The following is a 27,158-nucleotide window of genomic DNA, read 5'->3' as shown; positions in this document are numbered from 1 at the left end:
AGTAGCTTAGCTGAATTCTCACCACCATACAATAGAATATTATTCGGAGCTAAAAAGAAATGAGCTATCAAGCCATGAAAAGGTATGGAGGAAACTCAAATGCCTACTGCTAAGTTAAAGAAGCTAGTTTGAAAAGGCTACACACTGTATTGTTTGAAGTGTAGGACACTTTGGAAAAGCCAAAACTATGGAGATCCTAAAAAGATCACTGGTTGCTAGTGGGTGGGAACAGAGGATGAACAGATGGAGAACAGGGGGTTTTTAGGGCAATGAAAATACTCTGTGTGGTATTATTGTGATGCATTCAAGTCATTATACATTTTGTAAAGACCCTGTCATTAGTTATATAGAAAGTTGAATAATATGCAAATGGAAATTTTTCATATAATAATACTCTATAAACAAAGATGTGTACTTGCTCCTTAAATAATTTTCGGGAGTATCCCTACCAGAGGAAAATAACAAGAAATATCACAGGAGGTCAAGATCAACTACCAAAATATTCTTTCCTGAGAGAATGCCACTGAATGCTACATTGTCATCAGTGAGGGAACCGATTTGTTAATCAAGGTATCAATTCAGTTTATGATCATTTTTGATAATAGTTATTACTGAGAATTCAACATTCTCATTGTCTCACTCATTCGAAGCAGTGTTTAGTAAACTCACATGATACATATTAATTAAACTTAATTTAGGGGAAATTTTTATTTTCCCCAAAGAAAATGGTTGACTCTTAGGTCACGTTAAAGAGTATGGGGCCCAAGTGGGTAATTAGAATAGAGCCTACAAGTTTGTTTGCCTGAAAAGATTCTAGATATGAAGGCCAATTAAAAGTGAAATGTTAAGTACCAAAGATTTACCCCCACTGGAAGAAATGATAAAACAAGAGAAAATAGGCTTTGAGGGATGGTCCATATGCGGGAATGTGCTATTTACCTTTTTGACAGTAATGACAAGAATTAAAATTAAAACACAACCCAAATGAGAATAGCAAAAAGAATTTGTAAGACAGAAGAAAAGAAAAACCATAGCTCTCAGAGTTACAAGCTTAAAAAAAATTTTTGTTATCTATTTCTATGAACTAAAGGAACTCCAATGATTTTCTTATAAACCTGTTTATGAAAATGTACCTACCAGTTCAAGCAGTAGAGCAGGGTCTGCAAGCTGCTGAACTTGGGTAAAACCTACGCTGCTGTCAGTTTTTGTATGGACCATGAATTAAGAATGATTTTACATTTTTAACTGGTTGGAAAAAAAATCGAAAGAAGAAAAATCTTTCATGACACATGAAAATTATATGGAATTCAAAATTTAGTGTCCATAAATAAAGTTTTCTGGAAATTAGCCACACTCTAATTTACATAATGTCTATGGCTACTTTTAAATACAAAGGCATTGTTGAATAAAATATTTGCTAGCTGGCTCTTTACAGGAAAAAATTGCTAATCCTTGAGTTCTGATTAACTCAAACCCATGTGAATCTTAGGCTGTGTTTAATGGAAGCAGCACCGACTAAACTGTCAAACACCATAGAGCCATAGGATTTGGCTTTGAAAGGAAAAGAAATTAAAAGCATTGAGGAAAAGAAAATTATATAGGTGAGGAGAGTACCACTATGACATTGTTATTTGCTTTAAATGCAAGCCTCCATGACAGAGTCTGCTAAAGTACCAAAATTAGATTTTCTCTGATTGACTGTCTTGGACTACTGTAAATATTTTAGTAAGATAACTTTGAGGAGGGAGGAAAAGGACATATACTGTTTACACAATAATAATTCTACCTTAAATCCCTAATAGCTAAATGTCGAAGATTATATTAAATCATTAGACGTCCTGTATCAGTCTATTATGTATCAGTGAAACCCATTTACTTTTACTGTTTAATATTCATAGAACATGAAGAGTCATAGGCTTGGGATGTTAGGTGTTTTGTAATCCAGCTCCCTCCTTGGTGGAGAAAGCATTCCTGCATTTTCTCTACCCATTTTTATATATCTATTTTATAGAAGGCCTATTCTATTTTCAGCAAATTTAAGAGTGATGAAGGTATTAATTGATCAAATTAAAATTTTCCTCTCAATAGCTTCTAGTTTAATTTTAATTTCTTGGAAAAAATGTTTACTAATTCTTCTGTATTCTAACCATTTAAATATTTAAGTCCTCTGCTATAGTACCTGTGGAGTTTCTTTTTTCCAGACCAAAATTCTAATTTCTTCTGACAGTTTTTCATCAAGCCTCTTAATTGACCTTCCTTTTCTTAAATAAGCCCCCTCCTCACTACCCCTCTCCTGCATATTACTCTAGAAGTGAACCCACCAGTGAAGAGACCAGAACTAACATGAACCTCAGTTTGGACAATAGTTTATAAATTTAGTCATAGTTCATAACTATTTTTGCTAGTTGAATGTGTGACTCGGTAAATCTCATGCTTTTTTTTTTTTTTTTTTTTTTTTTGTGGTACACGGGCCTCTCACTGTTGTGGCCTCTCCCGTTGCGGAGCACAGGCTCTGGACGCGCAGGCCCAGTGGCCATGGCTCACGGGCCCAGCCGCTCCACGGCATGCGGGAGCCTCCCGGACTGGGGCACGAACCCGTGTCCCCTTCATCGGCAGGCGGACTCTCAACCACTCCACCACCAGGGAAGTCCTTTCATGCATTTTTGACATGAAATTCTACTAAGCCAATTCTTTATCCTTTACTTGTATTAGGAATTTGCATTTATCCATATTAATTTTTTTTTTATTTTCCAGTCTATTGATTTAGGCTCTTTAGATATTCTTGAGTGTTAATACTCCAAACTATCATATTAGCTATTTATACCATCTTTGTATCATTTCCAAATTGTAAAAGGATGTATTACTTGTACTACTTTAAATCACTGAGGAAAATAAGCAGTATAAATCAAGAGATCAATTCCTCTTGTCATTAGATATTTCCTAATCGGCTGAAATGTTCCACTAATTGATTCTCTTTGGGAATCATTCATCAAGTAACCCCAAATCCCCCTGAATGAATCAATATTTTTCTCACTTTTATTTAATAAATTCACAATGATATCATAAGGATTTTTTTAAAAATGGTTCTTTCTGAAATAAAAAGAAAATTAAAAAGAAGAAAGGCAACATATTTTAGTGGTTTAAAAACATGGATTCTGGAGGAAGACTTCCTTGGTTTATATTCCAGCTCTGCCATCTCCTAGTCTTATGACCTTGTAAAAGTCACTTAATACCCTTGTCTTTGTTTCCTTTTCTGTACAATGGGGATTATATCATTACTACCTCATCAGGTTGTCATAATGAGTAAATTAGTATTTATAAAATCATTAGAAGTCTTTCTACAGTGACATTATCTTCATATTATCACTGGTTTATTTTCCCCCCAAGTATTCACAATCATCTTTTTAAAAATAAGTTCTAGAATTTTATAGGGAATCTGTGTCAGGCTTTTGAAATATAGTTGCAATTATATAGTAAGACCTCTCTCCCTGTCTCTCTCACTCTCTTTTGCTTGTTCAACCCTTTTCACCTAACAAAAGTAGTGTATTTTGCTTTTGGTGGGTTTGCTAGTTCAGTAGTATACAAAGACTTTTAAATGCATTTTTTTTCCAGATTTCACTTTTCTTTAGTGATAATATGGAATTGTTTTTGAGAAATTTGGCAACATTCAAATTATTCTACGTTACTGAATAATCTTTCCTCACATGCCATGTTACAGCATTTTTCTGAGAACAGGGAATATGACTTAAATTTGTTAATTTTCTCTTCCAATCTGCTGTTGTGTGTGTGTGTGTGTGTGTGAGAGAGAGAGAGAGAGAGAGAGAGAGAGATAGAGATTGTCTATGACATTCTCATTTAAAGAATTAAACATTGAAAAAAAATTAAATACAATGTATACATTTTCCATTCTCTAATACTTTTTTTTCAGAACAGATCCCTAAAATACTATATCAGTAAATAGGACTTTACTTGCGTGAAGTTCAAAATGTTTAAAGATTATAAAAACTAGAACCAGAGTAACCGGATTCTTGAAGTAGATTAAAAAATCTTAACAGCAATGTCATTTACCTCATGTTTGCTTTGGGGTACAGAATAGTTTATCTTGGGACAACCATAAATAACTCTAGATGTATGCATCACTTTTAAACTTTTTTTTTTGCAAAAAAACTATTTCATCTAAATTTTACTTTGATTTAGAGAAACAGTTAAGTCTTCTCTCTTAGTGTTAAGTTGGGTATTGATATTAAATATGAAAAGAGAATGCCAACAAGAAAAAGGAAGTATTAAAACACAACTACCACTAAGGATGCCATACATCAGTGTATTGAAATATAAGACATATTTAGATCCATGAGTTTATAATAATACTAAATATCATATAATTATCCTTTGGAGAATTCTAGGGAATTGATTCTTTTAAAGGACAAATAAGGGTTTAAATAAAGGATGAAGGGGTGGAATCAAGCATTTTCCTGCCTTTCCCATACAGACTGTCCCTCAGGATAACACAATGATGCACGAGAGAAACTTTCTGTTCATAGAAATCTTCTTGCAAATAAATGAGTATGGAATGATATATTTCAAACTCATCAAATTGCATGTCCTAATGACGTGATGAATCTGGGCTATGATTATTAGTGGTGGCTGGCATCATAAAATGCAACCAAGAAGACATTATGCACTTCCAGTGAAAGCATACACCACCATCTATGAAGTACTCTTGCACCCAGATCAACTTGAATCAAGCATCCAGATGCACTTATGCCAGAAATTCAGAGAACAGAGGAACACAGAGACGAATTAGACCCATCAAGGAACTGTAAGCAGTTCATAGAGGTAGTGGCCACTTAGAATATACACAGTGCCTTAACTAGATAAAAAGTTGGCTTTAAATATTTGGCATGAATAGAGTGATGCCAATTGATGGCAATGCTGGCCAAATCAGAAGTTACCATTTCTTCCGTGCTCTCCTCCCTCTATTCTACCTACTTGACTATAGAAAAGGAGGGACCTCTCTTTTAATTAAGATAATAGTATTTATTATTACATAAGCCTGAGATATAACTTCTGAGTTAAGACTGCCTTTTGCTGCTCAAAGTAACTGTAGGATTTTATATTACCAAATAAGAATCTGGAAAGTTACTAGGCTGCCTGAATTTTCATACAGATGTGGGAAAAATATAGTTCCCTACCAACACTGAATAAGTTTGAAGAGACAGTAGGAGAATAAAATGAGGTTGTTTATGATTACACTCATGGGTCTTAACACTTTCCCATTTAGCAAAATTGAGTATTTCTTTAGTATCATCATCAAAACAAATAAAAAGAGCTATGTAAATATCCCTTGAAACCTCAATTTAGAACTCTGAGTTAAGGAGTTTTGATGGTGGCTACCAGATCTTCTACCAGATACAAGTATATTAGGTTTGTTTATGTCTTCCAGAAGTACTTTTTAACATTTTCCTGAACCCAGAATCCCAATACTATTATTTATCCATTCTCTTCACTTTTCCAGAATGAAAGAATATGGATGGATGTCACAATCAGTGTGTATGATTCTGGATTTCACTAACAGTATTTACTAGCTGATGATATATGCTGATATATGATGATATATGAGGGAAAGGAGTTTTGTCAGTTTTGTTTACTTACATGTAACCAGAGCTTAGAACACTGGCATATATTAAGCGTTTAGTAAATATTCTCTGAATGAATGAATTGAAGTCTGAGTTGTGTTAAAGCTCAGGAGTTTAGGTTTTATAAAGTGCTAGTCAACTTCAGTTTCATAAGATAAAAGTTGTATTAAGATAAATTTAACATTAGAATATCTTCTCCCCACTTCTATAACATACTCAATAAGGGAATTGCTAACTGATAAAGAGATAAAAATGAAGATAATTAAAGAGAACAATATAAAGTAAAGCTAAATGAAATAACCCATTTAGAGAAATGAGTTGTGATTATTTAATCTTACTCTAAGAAAATATTTTAAGTTGATAAAATATAATGCATTTTGTGGTGGAGATGAGGCAGCAGACACAATACATTTTTTAATGTTTAATCACGTGTGTAATACTGAACCTTTTGTATGTTTTATTTAATTTTTATTTAATTTATTTTTTTATAGAAGTACAGTTGATATACAATGTTGTGTTAGCTTCAGTTCAGATTCTTTTTCCCTATAGGTTATTACAAAATATTGAGTATGGTTCCCTGTGTTATATAATAGGTCCTTATTGGTTATCTATTTTATATATAGTAGTGTGTATATGTTAATCCCAAACTCCTTTTTATTTTAGAATTTTAGAATTCATTGTTTTAAATTCCACCTTTGATTCTGAATTGTGGTAGAGACCAATACTTCTTGTTCTACCCAGAGGCAATAAATGCAGCTTTTCCTTTATTGTTATTCTGATACCATTAGTTTATTAGTATGACCTATTTTTTTCAGTGAGAGTGTATTCCTCTTTCATTTATTATTGTGGCTAGTTTTATAAAGATGGAACACTGCAAAAGATTGTGTTTTATTGATTGGTGGAGTTATGATGCAGGACTATAAAGCAGTGTGTTGAAGTATTAAATTAAATATTCTTCCTTTTTGTCCTACTTCAGGGCCATCTTGGAGGTTAAAGGGTCTCACACAAATGAAATGATAAATCCAGTTTACATAGTTACCCTATAGACATTGAACTGCTTCCTTCTTATTATGTCTGAATAAAACTCATTATCTATTTTGTTTCAGTAATAATTATGAGATTCTCTCCTAAGCAATTCTTTACTGTCTCCATTATTCTCCATCTTATAACATACTCTGGAAAGGCAAGAATATAAATATGATAAAAGAATTAAGCTGTTGAAATAAATTAATTTATTGTGCAACAATGTATTCAAATCTTACTTGCTCAATGGATTTTACTTTAATGAAATTCTTCAAAGAACAATACATCATGTTCCAAAGATTGAAATTATACATTAAGTGAAATGACTGAATATGTTGTGACTCAGTTTATAGAAAGTTTCAATTGAATACTTAAGCTTCTAAAGCGTAAAAATTTGCATAAATTAAAATATTTCTTTAAGTAAAAGTATTAAATATTGTCTGTATCCTTTGTTCTTAGACAAAATATAATTAAAGTAAAAAATATAATTAAAGTAAAAATAAGCTAAAGCTAAAATAAATACTACAATTTCACCTATGCTTCTTAAGCCTTAAATTAAGATTTAATATTATCTTACATTAAGATTTTAATCTAGCTTATTTTTGACTTAGTTTATTATGTGACCTTTAGAGTGTTATGAATGTATAAGTGAATAAGTGAATAATGCATGAATGAAAAGAATCATCAAGGAAAACTTATACAGTTAAATAAAATTGACTAATGAAAAAATTGTTATACTTATGTGGAAAATAAATAAATAATTGTTCAATGGCACAATCATTGTTACTAGAGTTTTGTGCATTAAATATTTACGTATGTTATGAGTCAAATATCTCAGGAAAAATCAGTTTTTCATGCTTTCCATTAGTGCTACTGAGAAATCTATTATGACAGGAAACTCAGAATTGCAAAATGATTTTAGAGGGATTGATTTATTTCAAGATTGCACTTTACCTCTATTTGGCTAAACACATGCCACTGAAAATATGATCACTTACATAATTATTAAGAGGAATATTAAAATGTATTGATGGATAAACTTTGATTGAGTAAACTTTTGGAGAAAATAGAATGACTAATTTAGAAAATTTTATTTATATAAAAATATAATAATGTTGTTTCCTAAATATATACCATGTGTTTCTGCATAATCCAAGTGTTAAGAGTTAGATGTCTTAGGAATTAGCTTTAAAGCTTATCAAACTTATGTACCTCTTTATCAGAATTTCGAGAAATCAAGGTTAGACTCTATATCATGTATATCTGGTCATGTATGTAGTTAACTATAGCATGGTTTATTAATACATTTAAACAGACTAAAAAGGAGTTCTATACAGTTTTATAAATCCATACTCTATAATCAATGCACAGATATTCCAAAAATGATACAAACTCCAGCCTTTGAATGCTGCACAGAAGCCAAGATTATCCTCTGATTTGTGATTGAAAAGACTTGATGTGAACTTATTTTCTTGCCTTATTTTTAAATCAAAAACTGTGGGATATTTGTGCAATTGAATATATTAAAAAGTAAAAAAGATAAACTATTAATACATGTGATAACCTGAATGAATCTAAGAAACATTTCGTTGTGTAAAAAAAACAGGACATAAAAAGTATGTACTATATGAGTCCATTTTTTATGAAATTCTAGAACCAGCCAAACTACTCCCTGGTGATAGAATTCAGAAAGCCGTTGCTTCTGGGGATAGGAGGAATAGACTGGGAAGGGGCATGAGAAATCTTTCTGGGGTTATGGAAACAGTCTAGATCTCGACAAAGCTCATCAAACTGAACACATAATAAATGTACAGTTTGAAGCTGCTTCATAGTTTAAGGTAGGGGTGAATGTTAAGAAGAAAGATTTATAATCCCAGCTGCTTTTAAATTATAATTAGAAGATAGGAAGTAACTTTTGGCATCCAGATGTGGATTCTCCACTCTTTTAATTCGTATATGTGTTTGTTTTTTAGAAATGTAGGTCATTTGTTTGCCACGCGAACTAAAGAACTTAGACCATTTAGAAGCATAGCTTGTTTTATTTATTGTGGAAAAAATAGCTAATATTGTGTTCATTTTGCATGTGAGACATAGAGTTTAAAAATACGTCTTGCAACTTTTGAGAGTAGAATTTAGTTGACTTTTTTTCTTTTTTCCTTCTGGTACAATATTATTTAACATGGCAAATTACTTGTTGTAAAGTTTCTTATGGGACTATTTTTTATTTTATGTAATGTATATTGAGAAACAGTTTTATGTATGGATTTTGGAAGACGGCTTGGCTATCTTGAGGGTTACTTTCATTTTATTTGTCATGATCCTCAAGAATGAAACCTCTGTTGAAGATGTTTATTGACAATGTGTAGGACTGAAAAATTAAAAGGGTATGAAACAAGAGGTGCTCAGTCTTGGATATATGTTAAAATCGCCTGGAGAGCATTAAAAAATACTGGCTTCTGGGCCCCCCTTCAGACTCAGTGTATAAGGCCGCTGTAAGAAAGTACAACAAACTGGTTAGCTTAAAACAACAGAAATTTATACCCTCACATTTCTGGAGTCAAAAGCAAGATGTCAGCAGTGCCATGCCCCCTCTGAAATTCTAGGTAGAATCTTTCCTTGCGTCTCCATAGTTTCGGATGGTGGCTGGCAATCCTTGGCAATCCTTGGCTTGCAGCTGCAGAGCTCAGATCTCTACCTCATCTTCACATGACATTTTTCCCTCTTCACAATTTTTCCATCTTTCACATTTTTCCCATATCTTCACAATGTCCTCTTGAGAAGCCATCTGTCATGTTGGATGAAGAGCCCACCCTACTTTAATATGACCTCATTGTAACTAATTTCATCTGCAAAGACCCTATTTCCAAATGCTCACATTCATAGGTATTGGGGGTCAGGACTTCAATCATTTTGGAGGGACACAATTCAACTCATGACCCTCAGTAAGCCAGAATCTTGGGGAGTAAAGCCCAGGCATAGGCATGTTGAGGAACTTCCCAGATGATTCTAATTCAAAGTAGAATTGCAACCCATCACAAGGCTTAAAGGAAATTTTGAGATTGAAGACATACATTACCCTCTTCCTCTGTTAGTACAAAGCCTTGTCTGTTTTCCATATTACATTAGCCTTTGATATTTTGAAAACAGCCTCCTACAGGCCGATTCCATTTTAGAACTTTTTTCTTTTAAAAAGTCTGCTTTTTTTTATATTTGCATCTTTGCACTCCAATCAGGAATAATTTACTTATTATTTATTATGTATCATGTATCAGTTTATTTGTACACTTCCAAATATTTATGAATTATTGAAAAGACTGTTCTTCAAGGCCTGTGTGTGTTGATAGCTGAAGGTATAAACATCTTGTTGCTCGAAGAAAATATTAACAAATGAGTATCTTATTTCTTAATCAGTAACTCTATTTATAATAGCTCATTGGAGACAGTTATATAATACATTTGCACATTGGTCTCATAGGGAAGGAGCAAGAATTAAAGGGGAAGGTATGGAGTGGGACCTGAGTGTTAACATAGAAAAGTATCAGGAAACATGATACCAGGTTTCCCTGTGATACAACTAATAAATATTTCATGAATTTTCCCTAATATATTTGTGTGGTTGCATTGGAGCTAGGAACCCGAAAATTATTAGAATCAAAGAAAATTATTCAAATGTTAAATAATAATAGATTTTTATGATGCCTTAAAATGTGACTAAGTATATCCAGAGCAGCCCCATAATGAAATAGGTGTTAACAATGCCTCTGGTATTATTATTGTGATGTCATGGTGATAATCTCTGTGTTAAATGATCCTAGACACTTGTTGAAGCAATATAATTTATTTAAAGATTTTTTTACTTGGTAATTGTCTAGAATTAAAACCTGCTTTGTTCTGTTAATTCGTTGTTGTCTAATGGTTCTAAACTGGATGTCTTTTTTGATCTCTCTTTTTATCCAAAGAAGGCATTGACATTTGCCATTACTACAGCGATGTTCACCTATAGAACCATTTTCCTTTCTAGTCTTTCCTTACTTTGACTTTTCTCAAGATAAAAGATGTCCTTTTATCCAGTTAAATGTTGATGAAAAAATGTGTTTGTCTTCACATATCTATAGAATTAAGAAAAATCAACATTCCTTAAGCAAAGGTCCAATGTATTTACCTCTTTTCTCCCCCTCCTCACCCCCCAACCATGGTGGTGTAGGAGCGTGTTCCCGACAGCCCCTCGCCTGCCCCCTCCCTGGAGGAGGGCCGAAGGCCTGGCAGCCACGCATCATCACACCGCAGCAGCAGCGTGTCCAGCTCCCCAGCGCGGACTGAGAGCTCCTCGGACAGAATCCGTAGGTGTCATACTTCCACTTGTCACCATTTTAAACTTTATTAGGTGCAGCTGGCTTTTCTAATCAAAATGCCTTCATTCCAAATAGATCTCAGATGTATCATGTTCTGACTCTCTGTAGCAGTAGCCATCTCTCAAAATTATGTTTCCCAGTTTGCAATATCATGAGGTATGGTACTACATTAACAGGTTCTGATATAAACTCCCTGTGTTTGATGCCACACATGAAGATTTGAGCTATGAAACAGTTAGAGAAAGTAAGTAACCTTCTAGATTAGTTTCTGAGGTAAACACCTCCAACTCTCAAATACCTAGCGTCCAAGTATATACTGTTTATGGTTTATTCCTCTTCATTCCTTCAATCCCATCCCTGCCATTTTTTAAAATTCAGTAATTTTTAAACGTCATCCTTGCATTGACAAAGACATCCACAAAGAGGAATAAAAGAAATAGAATTCAAAATAACTGATTTTTAAAACATTTTGTAGTCATTCAGAAGATCAATAGATTGAAGAGTGTGAAATTGGTTAAATTTTAGGATTTGAATTGGTAACAGTCCATAATGCATATTATCATCACATGTTATTATTATTAAATTCTAAAAAGTAAGGTTATATTTTATTTCATGATCACATTTTCAGATATTTAATCCTGGTCCTCATGGCCAAGAAAATTAAGAGTAAAGTTAATACACCATTCAATTAACTGGTTATTTTGTGTATGTACAAGAATCTAATATTGTTTACCAATAAAATGAGCATATTAACAGTGCCTACCTTGGTTGCTAGAACCAATACTTACTGTATTGTTTACAGACTTTAGTTATTATTTTAGGAAATCATGCTTATAGCATAAACTTCATTTAATTACACAAAATTTATTGAAGTTATTTGGTTGTTGAGAATATCTTCATAATAGAAAAAAGCATTTCCTAGAAAGTGTCTTTATAAGCTGTAAAGGAAAGTTTGCATATCCTCAATATAGATACTGTAGAGGAAGATAACATAAATATTAGCCAAATTGTATGTAATAAAATTATTTTTAAAATAGTCAGTCATTGACAATTCCTTAGAATTCAATGTAATTCTAAATATGTATACTTTATTTAGCCTGTTTATAACATATTTCCCTAAGTTTGTAAGAGATGATTGTTACTGTTTATTAATAAAAATGGATATAGTACTTGATAATCATTGCCAAATCAATTATATTTCTGGGGCTGGTAAACCTCAGTTCACACTACTTCAAAGCATTTTTCAAATAAAATATCTTCGGTATGCCTTTGTGCCATGCTGTTACTAGAATCAGAAATTTAATGATGAATATTTGGTTTCATGTCTAATGCTTTTTAAGGTATCATTGGAAAGGAGCTGTCCTAGAAAAGATAATTATATTTTTTTCATAATACTTAATCAGAAATACACATAGGGAAATATTTGAGAGTTTTGATATACATTCTTTGTTTTACTAATCATATTTTAAAATTCTTGATAGAAACAAAGTAATTACTTTTGCATGCATGGACTACCATAATTGTCCAAATGGAAATATTGATACATGTACACACATGTGTACACATATATGCATATACACACATACATGTGCAAAGGTATGCATATTTATTTTTAACTTTGGACTAACATAAAAATTTCAAAAATAATTAAAAATTCTTAAATATTTACCATCCAGTTTCACTGAATCAGTTGATCTTTCTGAAAGATACACCTGATAAAGGCCTAATGCCACCTTACTGTCTTTATCACAGACACTGTGCTTCTTTACCTCAAATACTCCATTGTTTATTTTCTACAAACAAGGAATTTCCCTTACATAACCACAGAATAGTGATTAAAATCAGGAAATTAAGACTATTATTGTACTATTCTCTAAGCTGCACACCTTATTCAAATTTCACCAGCTTTCCCACTATTATTTTTTCCTTTTTTTTCTGACTAATATTTTTAATAATAAGAGATTTTTCTTTCCTGGTCCAAAATCCAATCTTGGATCACATGTTGAAATTACTTGTCATATGCCCTTAATCCTTTTAAATCTGAAATGGTTCCTTAATCTTTTTTATCTTTCAGTACCTTGACATTTTTGGAGAATACATACCATTTATTTTATAGAATGTCCCTCAGGTTGGAATTTTTTGATGTTTTCTCATAATTTGACTTCAGTTATGTATTTTTGGCAGGAATGACACAGACATGATAGTGTGTCCTTCTCAGTGCATGATTTCAGAAGATATATGATATTTTGCCAATACTTGTGATAACCATCACTTGGCTGAGGTAGTGACTGACTTCTAGATTTCTCTCTTGTAAAGTCCCTTTTTAAATTGTTTTTAACCTTTGTAGATAATAAGTATCCTGTGAGGAGATATCTTAACATTATGTAAATGTTCTATTCTTCATCAAACTTTCACTTCGCTACTTTCAGAATTGTTCATTGAAGATTCTTCCCTGAAACAATTATTACTATGGTGATTTCCAAATGGTAATTCCTAACATAGTCTTATATATTATTTTACACATATTTTAAAATTATATTTTTTGCAGTGAAAGTAAGGTTTTATAGAATGATTTTTCTTCAAAATTTTTGCACAAAACCAAGATTTACATGGGCAATTTATTAAGACATTTATTGACTGGATTGTGATCATAAGGGTATTTGATCATCTGCTTTATCATTTCAGTAGTGACAGGTTACTCTTAATGGTTCAAGAAAGAAATTATTGTTTTTAGTCATTCAACCATTTATTAGGTATTAATTGGACTCTTATTTTTAAATTTGAGTTCAAATCCCAATTTTTAAAGAAGTACTTTGATATCTGTGAAACTTCGTGTTTTATTGACTAGAATAGGACTCTTGAAACAGCTATTTCAGTGCCTTAACTTGTTGAAAACTCTCTTTGCCCTCTCATGCCGCTAGAATTTTTCTTAAATTATGTTTTAACTTTATAGTGTTAAAGAGTGTTCTAACGTTAAGGTTGCAGTTTTTGCAGAGTTAAGGAATGTTATATGCTAAGGAGGGAATGTGATACATTAGATAAAGCTTGAATATTTCATTGGTAATGTTTATAGGGGTATAGCCATACAGAAGTATTCCAGACATGAGAAAATATACGTATTTTATGTGAAATAAAAATAAGATAAAACAGTTTCATTTTCAATATATTTCTGCTTGTTCTCAAAAATTATCATAGTTATCAGTTCTCACAGTGTTCAACTTAGAGATAGATTATAATTTTAAAGTTAGACCATAGTATTATATTTATTTCTGAGCCCAAAAGAGTTTAAATAAGTATTTGAATATTGTGTATTATGATGTTTTAGTCTTTTTTCTTTTGTTTCTGACTTGACAGCTGTCCATCAGAATGGTTTGTCCATGAACCAGATGCTGATGGGTTTGTCACCAAACGTACTCCCTGGGCCCAAAGAGGGAGATTTGGCTGGTCATGACATGGGACATGAGTCGAAAAGGATGCATATTGAAAAAGGTAATATATGATTATGAGGTCTTGTTTTTCCTCCTCAACATATGAACTAGGTTTTAATCACAGAACAAAGTATATTTCTAGATTATATTAGAAGATGGCATATAAACATTTTAAAAACCTACATTAGGTAAAATGCCTATTCAACAAAAAAGAAATATGAGTGAGATATATTTCTCTTAAACAACAGGTAAATGTTCATTTATTTTCCAGTACGTTTTTAAAAAGAGAATTGTTTGTTTTAATTGTTATCTCTGAGTTCCTCAAGGACTATAGTTCATCTTTCTCCATGCTTTTAGGGTCAATTGTCATTTTACTTAACATAATAGAACAAGGACAATATACAAAGGATTATTATGATTATTTTTTGGATTAAAAGACACATGGTCACTTGATCAACCAAGAAATATAGTGAATCTTATCAACCAATGTACTAGTAGCTGTTTCTAAAGTGTATGCAACAAATAACAAAGCCCAGATTGTGCAAAGCTGTGAGAGTTTCCTATATATTTTATTTGTACCAGCCTAACTCATTTTCACAGGCAAAAATTTGTCTTTTCGTGCCTTATTTCATGAAATACTTTCATGGAGAATTGAAATATTATTTTACATGTGTGTTGGAAATTTATGCTATTGGATGCAAATTAATGTTTTCAAATGGTAAATTTAAATTGGGACCACTGGAGACCTGCCATATCTTTTTCATCTTAATTTAATATTTTCAGATTTTATTAATAATATGGACTGGATACTTTGACTACCTTTTTTTGACATGAATATCAAGTAATCAGCATTATGAAAAGGATTGTTTCTTTGGAAAACATAATTATGCAAAAGATAGAATTCATTGGCTGTCAAAAAGGAAGATAAGTAAAATTGACTATTTAGATAATCAGAATGACATGATTGGAGAAAGACTAAGTTAAGGTGGAGCAACCGTTTTTCCTCAAAAATGACTATTCACAAAAAGTAAAAATGCTTACATAAACATTTTTCTATTCAACATGAAAACAGCTCTGCTGAGTCCTTAGGAAGAAAGAACACTGTATTTCTATAAATTAAATTATCGGCATTGTGCAATTAATAAGAAAATGGTAATCTTTTCTAGGTGCTAACATGTCAAAATCTAGGCATATTTGAGAGCAGCATTAAGGCAACTTCCTAATTATTTATTTTAAAATTCACTATCAAATATTATCACAAAGCTGGGTGGAATATATACAAGTGCATCAGTGAACGAGATTGCCTCTAAATGTCTAATTCTAATTTTCTGTGAGTTCTTCTTCAAAAATGAAGAAAAATATGTAATGCCTTATGTATCTTTTGACATATACCTTTTATATTTAATCAAAAAACAATTTGAGGAAATATTATGGAAATCCTTATAGTAACAAAATATAAAACTGCATAGAGGATTTAAGTTTTAAGTAAGAATATTGAAATATAAAAATTCATTATTTGGGTTAAGTAGCCATTCTCCACTAGAGTTCTATGAAAGAATGAAGCCCTATAGAAAATGATTTTGGTGATTCATTTCTCAGTTTTCTCATAGATGCTACATAACTAGTTTCACTTGAAATGCATAAGAGAGAAGTTTTATAATATACAGTGGTTGTCAGGATATTAGGGTTTAGTTCTCTTGCAGAACCTTGGTGAAAAAAGGTTGGGAGTGAAATATAACAGCCCGGAGGTGGTAGTGAAGAGACCACCAAAGGAATGACCAATAATGTGATTGGAATAATGAACCTCACTGGAATTTCTGGTGGGAGCTTTCTACAATCTCATGTTTCAAGTTGAGTTGACTATAATTTTTGTAACTTTCTTTTTCCATGAGTCTTGAGTTCTATCTGCCTATCTGCCCATCATCTGTCTATATACCCATCATCTATTTGTTACTACTATTTTAACTTTGCTATCGTAGAGCCTTTCCTGAGATACCATACTAGGTTGATATAGGGATCCCACTGCTGGTTTTCCTGTGTGCCTGCCCCGCAAATCTTCGTTACATTTTCCTTGTTATTTGGAAGTTATTTTTTCATTGGTCTGCTTCCAGTACTAGACTATATATGCCTTGGAGTCATGTGTGTATTACATTTGCTTTAAACAGACTAGACAATCTATGAATGCATATTGATCTGTGCTAAATTACTAGAAGATTCTAAGAGATGGCGAAAGTAAGTTAAAATAACTGTGATGATGAAAGGCAAAAGGTGGAATTTCATAACCTTTAGAACATACATTTATATGAAACAGTAGAATGTTCTGGCCAGGAATATACACAAAAATTTTCTATATCGCTATTGGTACTTCTTATCACATCTTAAATTTTTAAAATGGTTTTGCTGTCAGAATAAAGACCTTGATCACATACCAACAGTTTTTCAATATTTTAATGTATATTTCATAAAGGAAAGTAAGTTTTTAATATTCTCCCTAGAAATGTGAAACTACCTTTAAACTCATAATTTCAAATGTAGTTATGGAATCGTGGACATTGTAATAGATTTTGATACTCTTATAGTAAGAATTTTATTATATGATGCTCATCTCTTTTATGTACTCTCACTCTTTTATCTATTTTTCAGCACACTGAATTAATAGTAAATATTCATAGGCTTTCTAGATTGATAGGGTCTACTAAATTAAAAATTGTTTTCTTTCATGACTACATTTATCATGTGCTGCATACTTGCCCTGTAACTTTCTTACTACACATATCTCTATTAAAACAAGTGACTTCATTTAGAGACATTTGTAGAGAAATTAATTACATGTTTGTGTCATTTTAGGCTTGAACTTCTTAAATGTAATTTGCTGCCTACCACTTTAAATCATTCAAAAGATAATAATTCTTAAGAAAACATTGATGTTAAAAATAGATACCAAAATTAATTTGTATGCTGAGAATCTCAGATTCTTTTCCAATGTAGGTTATTATAAGATATTGAGTATAGTTTCCTATGCTATACAGTAGGGCCCTTTTGTTTATCTATTTTATATAAAGAAGTGTGTAAATGTTAATCCCAAACTCCTAATTTATCCCTCCCCCTACCCTTTCCCCTTTGGTAACCATAAGTTTTTTTTTTTCTATGCCTGTGAGTCCGTTTCTGTATTGTAAATAAGCTCATTTGTATCTTTTTTTCTTTTAGATTCCACATATAAGAGATATCATATGATATTTGTCTTTCTGTCTTACTTCACTTAGTATGATAATCTCTAGGTCCATCCATGTTGCTGTAAATGGCATTATTTTATTCTTTTTTATGGCTGAGCAATAGTCCATTGTATATATGTACCACATCTTCTTTATCCATTTATCTGTCAGTGGACACTTAGGTTGCTTCCATGACTTGGATATCGTAAATAGTGCTTCTATGAACATTGAGGTGCATGTATCATTTCAAATTAGAGTTTTCTCCGAATATATGCCCGGCATTTAAATTATTTAAACAGGCTCCCTGTTTCTTTATGCTGCACTTTTCTCTTTATCCCCACAAAATCTGTCTCTTGGTGCTAATTTACAATGTTACTTCTCTTATGCATAATTTTTTCCCTGGTTTTTCTAAAATTGCTTTAATTGCTATTTCCAACACATTTTTGAACATGTTTCATACCTTGCATGTAGTTTCATGTGCACATTTTTGTTATTATGGAATTTATCTAATTTTTTGCTTAACAAAAATCAAATGTATGCTACAGTATCAGCTTTTTTCCAATTATAGAAAATGTGAGCATTTATAATTGGAACTAAGTACTGAATACCTAATTTATGTTAGTGTATTTCAGTCTTGGACTAAATAAACCAAAATGATATAATCAATATTTACTGAATGTCAGATATGTGAAATAAACCATACGAAATGCAAAACTTCCCTTCTTCTTTTGCTGCTACAGTTGCACAGAATTTTTCTTCATATATATTCTAATTTTCCCTATGGTTGAGGCTTTTCCGTTTATTTGTTTTCATAAAAAATATGACAACTTTCATTGGTGACTCCTGACAAAGCACTAGAGGCAATGAAGTAGTTAGCAAACTGGCCATATTGGGATATCCTCTTATTAATGCTTTATTCTTAGCATCCAACCTTGTGGACCACTTTCCTACAAAACATCTTTCTTAAATGACTGCCATCACTTTTCTCCTATTTGTGGAAATAATTTTTTTGAAATATATTTCCTTTTGCACATTTCTCATTGTTTAAAAATTCTACTTTTAGGATTGTCTTCAAAAATGACTTTCTTTTTTCAATTCTAGATTAACATTACACAAATTAATTTATAGTAAATATCATACACACATATATCAAAAATCTGAACCTGTTAGTATCTCATGTGACTATATAGATGTGCATAGAGTGAAAAACCTTTTCTTTAGAAATTTCTATATTTTGGTAATGTTAGCACACTATATGTGAGCCACTTATAAAATGAACTACCTCAATGTTACCTAAAGTTTACATTTTCCAGGAATTTATTATTATGCAATTAATATGAACATTACTAAAAGAAATAGGGCCATTTATTGATGCTGAAGATGTCAGTTGCTTCTCCAGGACATCCATAACTTTAGGTTTTGGAAACATTTTTGGACACTTAGAAAGTTGAATAATGTTACCACTGCTGGTAATTTTCATGACCTAGATGCCAAAGCTATTAGCGAGTATTTAGTTTTGGATACATTATAAATAATAATATACATTTATAATAATTTTACTTACGGTAATAGTTATACTTTTACTTAGTCAGATGAAATGTCTTTTCCCCATGGAAAAAACAGAATAGACTATTAGTTACTCCACTTATTCAGCTTTACTTTTTTCAGCTTTTTTGATAGGCACAGAATGACTAACTTCCTCACTGTTTAAGAAATATTTTTATGTAGTCATGCCAATAGCTAATATTTTTATAGCATTAAAAGTGAGGTAGGAGTAAATTACTAGTAGATTAACATATTAGCTCCACATACAAATTTGCTTCATGTAATGATTTATTTATGAATAAATTATTTTATTCCCTTCATTTAAGATGTTTATTGACTTAATGAATTGATTATCTCTAATTTTTAATTTTGGAATTTATTTGCGTATTGCTTAAACCATGGATTTCTATTTTTTCTAGTTTCAAGGTGAAATTTTACAAATTTTGGTGTAGAAGTGATCTAAAGGGAATGTGTACATTCTTCTATATGTTTATTTGAGAATTAGCTCCAAATTCAAACTTCATTTTGGAAATATTATACCCTATATATTTTAGTGAAGCTAAAACAATTTTTTTGTATATTTTTATTTCATACGTGGGCAAATATGTATGTTTCTAAAAGAAGTACAAAACACTGTCCTTTCTTCCCTGATTAGACATATTAAGAAATGTACAAAAAAATAGGCCATTAAAAGTTCAGTGACTCAGAGAGCTTTCTTAATCTTTTTTAACTAAACTAATAGCAAAATATAAATGCCAGTTTCTGCAGATAAGCTTCGTGTGATGTTGTTTTTGTAGAACAAAACAGGAGATATCTACAATCTCATATCTTTCAACCTAATACTTTTGAACATTTTTCTATTCTGAGATGTAAATTAGAATCTCTTCTAAAGAGATTAATAAAAAAAGAAAAAAAATGACATTTAAAAATATATTTCCAATCTTGCCTAATATTCACAGTCTGCTTTTATTGAAACTTTTTAATATTCTTACATGTGCTTATGTGTGCCCCTGCAAATGGGCAAACACACAGGGCTTTATCTTCATTTGATAGATGAGGGAGTGATACTACTTTGAATGCTATGTTATGAGTTAAGAAGCAAAGTAATAGCCCCCTTGTCTCTTGTGCTTGAAGCAGTTTGAATTCCTCCATCAACTTGATGGAATGATTTAACACATCATTCAGCCTTGTTTGCAGGACCTGTAGGGTGACAGCAAAGCTCAGGTAAATCTTAAAGATACAGGAACTAATTTGGAGGAGTTTATATAACACATTAGATGAAAGGTCAATATGGAACTCATGGCTATTATATTTAAATGCATAAAAACCTGATAGTATTTTGAACATATTTTAAAAGAGATATTGCCCACCCATTCTGGAGAACTAGGTATGATGTTTCCCTCTGACTTTTCCTTATCTATTACCACTTATTCTTGTGCCTTTTGGCAAACTATTCCTAGAAATTTGTGTGATAACTTCAGCATATGAAAATCTGTTTTGTTCAGTAGAAGCTATATTTTAAACTTTACTTAAATTTTTACATTACCATTGTCGCTAGTATCTTATGTTACAGTTTCAGAATATTAAACAAGTACAATTGTTTTAACTACTGTGAAATTGACAGATGAAGCTGAAAACCAAAAGCACCTTTCATGGGATTTTAAACACTATTTTCCTCCATATGCCATCCCAATTATTATTTAGATATTACATTCCTAATTTACTGTTAAGGTTGATTAGAATTCAAGCCTCTCAAAAGCATGCACCAAAGGTCTTGGGCTGTGGAAAACATTTTTATAAAATAATCCATTAATGCAGAGGAGTGCAACTAAATTAGTTAGCAATTTGCTGAGCATGAATTAATGAATAGAGCTTCTTCCAGCTCCCAGAGTTGTAATTTTCATAATAACCTCAGACCTTTATTTGGCAGGTTGTTTAGTTTTTTCGTTTGAAGGTTTTCATTAGTCTAATGAGGACTGTGCAAGGGCGAGCAGTCAGCACAATTTACATGGGGAAGCTATCATAATAAATGAAGCAATTTGAATAACACGCAAGGGTTTATGCAACAAGATAAGAAGAGATTGTAGAGTGAGATTTAGAGGTAACCAATACATTAGACCAACTAATAACTGAAGTAATCCCAATAAAAGGCTTAAGTGAAAGGAATGAAATTAATGATATATACAAAGTTGTAATGATATGATACATGATTCATTAGATTAATAAAATAAGTATTCAATTGTTTTTAGTGCTTTTCGTCGAAGCTTTGTTTGTATCAGGCATTTTAATTAGGTTTGTTCACTGGATCACTTTGCTTAGTTAACTTTTAGACCATAGCTGAGGTTTTTAATGATATTTTTCTTTCTTATTTAAACTTTATAGCCTTGATAGTTCATTGAATTAATTATATGCAATATATTGTGTATGGAGATGGTTTTTTAAAGTAATTGCATATAGCTCCACCTAAGTGGTGATTAAACTTAAAGTATGAATGCCCAGTATGTTTCTCAATTTTTAAAAACAACTGTTTTTTTCTTCTACTCTTGATAAAGTACCTTTATAAGTAGTTGACAAAGGTTGTGATGTCCTATAATTCACACCAAATTGTAATAACTAAGATTTTTTAATTGCTAAATTCCCAGATTAAGAAGAGCCACTCATAAAAGACATTATTAGAAATTATTCATTTATAGTCAATGTCATTCTTTAAGGTACAAGATGGAAAATGTGTCTTAAAAATAGCTATAATTTTATTTTCTTCTTTACATGTCTTTTTATTGAAAAATGAGTTTTTGTTTGGATTGCTTTGAGAATTAAAACTTTTATGCAAGCAATTCAGTCTGAATGTGCAGCATCTAAGAGATGAAGAAAGAGTTGATAGGATTTATTTTTAATTCTATAGCAAGTGACATAAAACGTTAGAAAGCAGGTTTCATGTTTGATATGTGAAGTCAAATTACTTTAAGACTAAGTGAAATGTAATTTTCAATGTCATTATGTATCAGCCTTTATGAGGTCACACCTTGAGGGAATTCCTCTTCTAGTTAAATATCTGTGATAAGTGGCCCAAATCAGTGGACTTTTATGAAGTGTTTGCCATTCTGTTGTTCTCTTCTTCTGAGTTTGGAAGTCCTGGCATGTATCTCTACCTCAGTTTCAGATCACAGTCTCTTGCTATAGATAAATTAATGGATACTTATATTCCTTCTTTGTTTATGAAGGAAACAATTGGTTTAGCCTTCTTACATTTGTGAATATGTTAAAAGACAGTTAGGATACATTTAAAAAATAATGATAGCTCTATATTTCAAACTTGTAATTATATTTATGTTTAAGGTTTAGCCTTTGAAAAGGGGCAACATTGAATTCTTTGATGGACTATATTTTGCTAATTTCTTTTCAGTAAAAACTACTTCCAGAAAATGAAGTAGTTTTCTTTCTTTTTCTTTCTTCCTTTCTCTCTCTTTCTTTTTCTCTTTCTTTCTTTCTTTTTTTCTTTCTTTCCTTCCTTCTTTCCTTCTGCATTTGAAGTATATGGATACAGATTTAAATATAATTTTGTATCTTGATATTATCTTTGTATTAATTATAAAATTGGGATAACTATTAAATATTTTGTGGTTGCTAGTGGAGCATAAAAATATATATATATATATATATTGTATACATGGTAGGTCCCTTCAGGAAAGAGGCTGTACATAGGAATAGAATTCAAGGTGTGACTAGAGAGGATAATGCAGTAATCCAGGGCTTAGTAGAAGCCGTGCTGTCACATTTTGGTGCTCCATTTGATCTGCTCGATGGGGCATTCAGTTAACTGATCCATCCAGAGGACACAAACACAACTTGAAGTGACACAGATCAGAGAGCAAGGTAGAGAGGGTGGACAGTGAATATGGAGCAGACTGACAGGAATCATAAGTCATTGCATTTCAATCTCGGTGAATGCGAGTTTGGGTCTGTGTTATTTACAACCAGATCTGCAGTGTCTGTCACTATGGTGCGCTGCAGTGCATTGCATAAAGGGGTGAATGGTTTATCTGATCAGTGGTCATTTGATGTAAGTAGTAACACCAAAGAGAAGATCACAATTCCAGGAAACATTTGTGGAAGGATATGGAATAGTTTTATAGCTGTAATCTCATACCTTTAAATAAATCATTGTAAATCGTTTCTTAGCAGCATTATAACAAATTTACCATTTATTTTTAAAAAAGCAAGCAATTTTCTCTGTATTTCTTCAGCAAACGATTTGCAATTACCTGCTATATGGCAGGCACAGTGTTTGTTGCTGAGAATTCAGAGATGAATTTTAAATGAAGGAAATAAGACATTGTTCTTTTATTTTTTTAAGGCATACTAATGAGAAGATTTTGAATTAAATTGATGATACTGCGGGACAATCCTTTATATAGCAGTTATTCAAAAATGCCATACTTATTGCCACATTTTGCCTAAATGTAAACTCTGTTAAAAAATGGCTATGTGTCTCATGGTTTTGTTTTTTCCTTCCATTTTATTGGCCATCATGAATACACAGGAAGTTTTCCATTCCACCTCCTCTACAGTCATGCAGTAGGTGTAGTTTTACACCTGAAGCTAGATTGACAATTGTCATAGACAGTGGTGTGCATTGCTTTACTGGTAACAATGAGACAATTTTAGGAAACAGATATGCAGTAAATCATTATTGTGTTAAAGGATGTTATTATGTTGTCTCTCATGACAAGGGAGAGGACGTGACACTTCCTGGGGACCTTTAACAGAAATAGCCCTTTTAAACCTAGATCTAAGGATGGAATGCCTTTCTGAGTTTTGCTTTTATTTACAGATAAGATGGAAGACCAGACATGACCTACGTCATAAATTGTCTTTCAATTGGGGTGGGGGGTGGATTTTTGAAGACAAATAGTGCCACATTCTCCAAATCACTGTTCTCTCCACTTATGCTATCTAAAATAAAATCCAAATCTAGGCAGGTGGGCAATTTAAGGGTAGTGTATTTCCTTATCTCTCAAGATTTAAGTTAGATACTCTATGCGTCACTTAGAAAAGTATTTGGAACAGTTTTCTGCTCAAGAATGTTGGTTCCCTTTGTCTACAGAGAAAGAAATCAAGAATTTAACTATATCGCCATACATGGAAATAAAAGCATTGTGGAAATCAAGTTTTTATTTTTTCTGTAGTTTTCCTCTAAACTGCAATTTACTTATTTGTTCTTGAGGTTTTTTTAGTTAGTTTTGTTTTAATCTAAATATTTTGAGTTTTCAGTTTATATCATCTTTAATAGGATCCAGCTTAAAGAAAAAACAACATTGGATTATAAATCTATAAAAGACTCCAATAAAGGATGAATGCTAATTCCAGTTTCTCCTCCAAACATTACTCAGAGGCCAAAGGCAACAGGATTACATTTTTCTTCTGTTGCTTTTGAGTTTCTAATGATGAACCTAAATCCTTTCAATCCCAACATAATCATAGCTCATGCTGCATCCCAACTTAAATGCAATATTCAAGTTTAGGCAACGGGTGGAAGGAGAGAGAAGTCTATTCCAGTAATATTGGAGACAGCCTCCTTTTTTTTTTTTTTTTTTGCTTACTATTAATTCATATTCCTCAAGGGTCTCAAATATTTTATTTCATATATATATATATATTTGATTCCACTCTAATCCTTTTTATTCTAAGAGCCTTCATAGGCTTGGAAAAATCGCTAATGATGCAAATAGCTGAGATTATAGTCCTCTCAAAATGTCCATTTATTGTCCAAATTGAATCCTACTTTTGACTTCAAATAGCCAAAGCTTTAGGTTTTCTTCTTAAAAGTAGACTGGCCTTATGATTATTTTTTTTCCATAGTACGTGGAAGGTACAATGAGAAACTCTAAAGTTAGAATTCAAATTAGAGTTTATATTTTCTCTTTGAAGAAAAATTTGTCTTCTTACAGCATTCATGTATGAAACACTCATGGACTGAATACTGTCAGTGTTTCAGGAATCATGGCAGTGGATGAAGAAGAAATAGTCCCATTCTCATTGGTTTAGACCAACCCCAAAAGAGAAATATTTATTTATCAGGAGAGAATTTTAAGAGGGAAGTTCGGAATCATGAAAGTGACATGATCAATAGTCAATAGGACACTATCAACACATGTATTTCTTTCTTTCTACCAATTATTTATGGCTAATAATTTAAATCTCCACCACCAAATGAGAAAAATTACAGTATGTATGAAATTAATTCATATGATTAAAGATGGTTATTTTTACTTTTTTCACATAATAGGTTTCTCTCTGTACAATGGTACTTTTTTTTTTTTTTTTTTGCTGTACGCGGGCCTCTCACTGCTGTGGCCTCTCCCGTTGCGGAGCACAGGCTCCGGACACACAGGCTCCGCGGCCATGGCTCGCGGGCCCAGCCGCTGCGCGGCATGTGGGATCTTCCGGGATAGGGGCACGAACCCGTGTCCCCTGCATCGGCAGGCGGACTCTCAACCACTGCGCCACCAGGGAAGCCCAATGGTACTTTTTTTAATACTTCGTTTACAATCTTGAAATTTGTAATGTTGAAGAAAAGAACTGGGCAAAGATCAGTGATTTTGTCATAAATGTCAATAAGTTTTTTAAAGGATGTTAAGCTAAAGGATATTAGAATGGAATACTGCAGTAACTCATTTTTAGAACCCATAGAATCAACATAATTAAAATCAATCACAAAGCAAATTTCACAGGGTGTATTTTTTTTAGATAACCAAAATTTAATTCTTAACACCAAGTAAAACTGTCACTGATATTCCAAGCAAAAATGTTATGCTTTTACATTGCTTTCATTTAATTATGGCAGAAGACCTCTGTTTAATGACAGCAAATAATTCATATGATATTATCAATAATAATGTAATATAATTAAACTAGTATATATAAACTGTAATATGTAGAGTAAGTTTATTTATACAAATTGCAAATCCAATATGCGTCTTGCAAAGAAAAAAAAAATAATCCAGATCTTAAATAGTCAAGTAATGCATGCTTTCTTTAATTGATATTTTCCATAATTTACCTTTTTATTAAAGGTATTGTATAGTTTATTTGTATAATTAAATATTAAGGTGAACCATGACAGTTTTTTAAAAATCATAATCATTAAGAGAAATTAAGTCAGACATAAAAGAAAGTTTAAGAGCCAATAGAAAGTCATTCCAGAAAACCATAAAAATACTTCCTTGAGTAACTGATACTCAGTATCATCCAAGGAAACAATCTTTCTTTGCTTAGTGTTGGCTAGTTAATACCATACACCTGATTGCAAAGCATTCTAAAGTGAAATTTCTATGGAACCTTATATACCAGGACTTTATAAAGAACAAAATAATCAATGAACTTCATTTTCCACAAATACTAGCATCATAGTTTGCACCTATTACTTGCAAAACTATTTCTAGGGAAATAAAGTTCAGAATATTGTTTCTTTCCTACTTCATGAAAAATGCTATGAAATATAATAATTTGTATTTAACAAAACTTAAAATAAAGAACATGTATTAATAGGACATGTATATTTAAAGAAAGGGCTTATGGGATTAATAGATAACCACCATATAGATTTTTATTTATGTTGGTGATCAATCAATTACTTGAAAAATACCTCCAATTTTAGCTTAGGAAATATTGTAGAACTTGATTAGTAAGTTTGCTACCTATGATATTTTTATGGTAGACCAAATATCCTAATTTGTGTGAGTAACATAAATTTAAATAAAATGAAAACCTACAAGTCGCCATAATGTCCACAGAGCTATAAGATTTCAAAAAGATTTTTATTGTATCATAAGAATTATGATGTTATATAGAATGAAAACACTGTAAAAAATCTGGATTTTTTGATATGTAGTATCAGTTCCATTTATTAATGATAGTTATGGTGATATTTGTTTTTGTGATAACCCACATATAATATCTGTC

General features: G+C 31.8%; 1 protein-coding gene across 5 annotated transcripts in view; it reads left to right on the top strand.

The window, feature by feature from the left end:
- Positions 1–27,158, top strand: part of DACH1 (dachshund family transcription factor 1) — a gene marked incomplete at both ends in the record, with an annotated part of 411,700 nt that overhangs the window by 284,622 nt on the left and 99,920 nt on the right. For 3 of the 5 annotated variants that reach the window (XM_081214577.1, XM_081214576.1, XM_081214575.1), the window contains 2 exons: positions 10,864–10,999; positions 14,366–14,500. The exons of the other annotated variants lie outside the window; for them this stretch is intronic. In XM_081214577.1, coding sequence (XP_081070703.1) covers positions 10,864–10,999; positions 14,366–14,500 — 271 coding nt within the window. The remainder of the gene's footprint in view (positions 1–10,863; positions 11,000–14,365; positions 14,501–27,158) is intronic. 5 annotated transcript variants of the gene reach the window in all.

Source organism: Mesoplodon bidens (genome assembly GCF_964165515.1).
Source record: "Mesoplodon bidens genome assembly, chromosome: 17".
In the NCBI taxonomy this organism is placed as follows: Eukaryota; Metazoa; Chordata; class Mammalia; order Artiodactyla; family Ziphiidae; genus Mesoplodon; species Mesoplodon bidens.
This window is presented reverse-complemented; position numbering and strand designations above follow the sequence as displayed.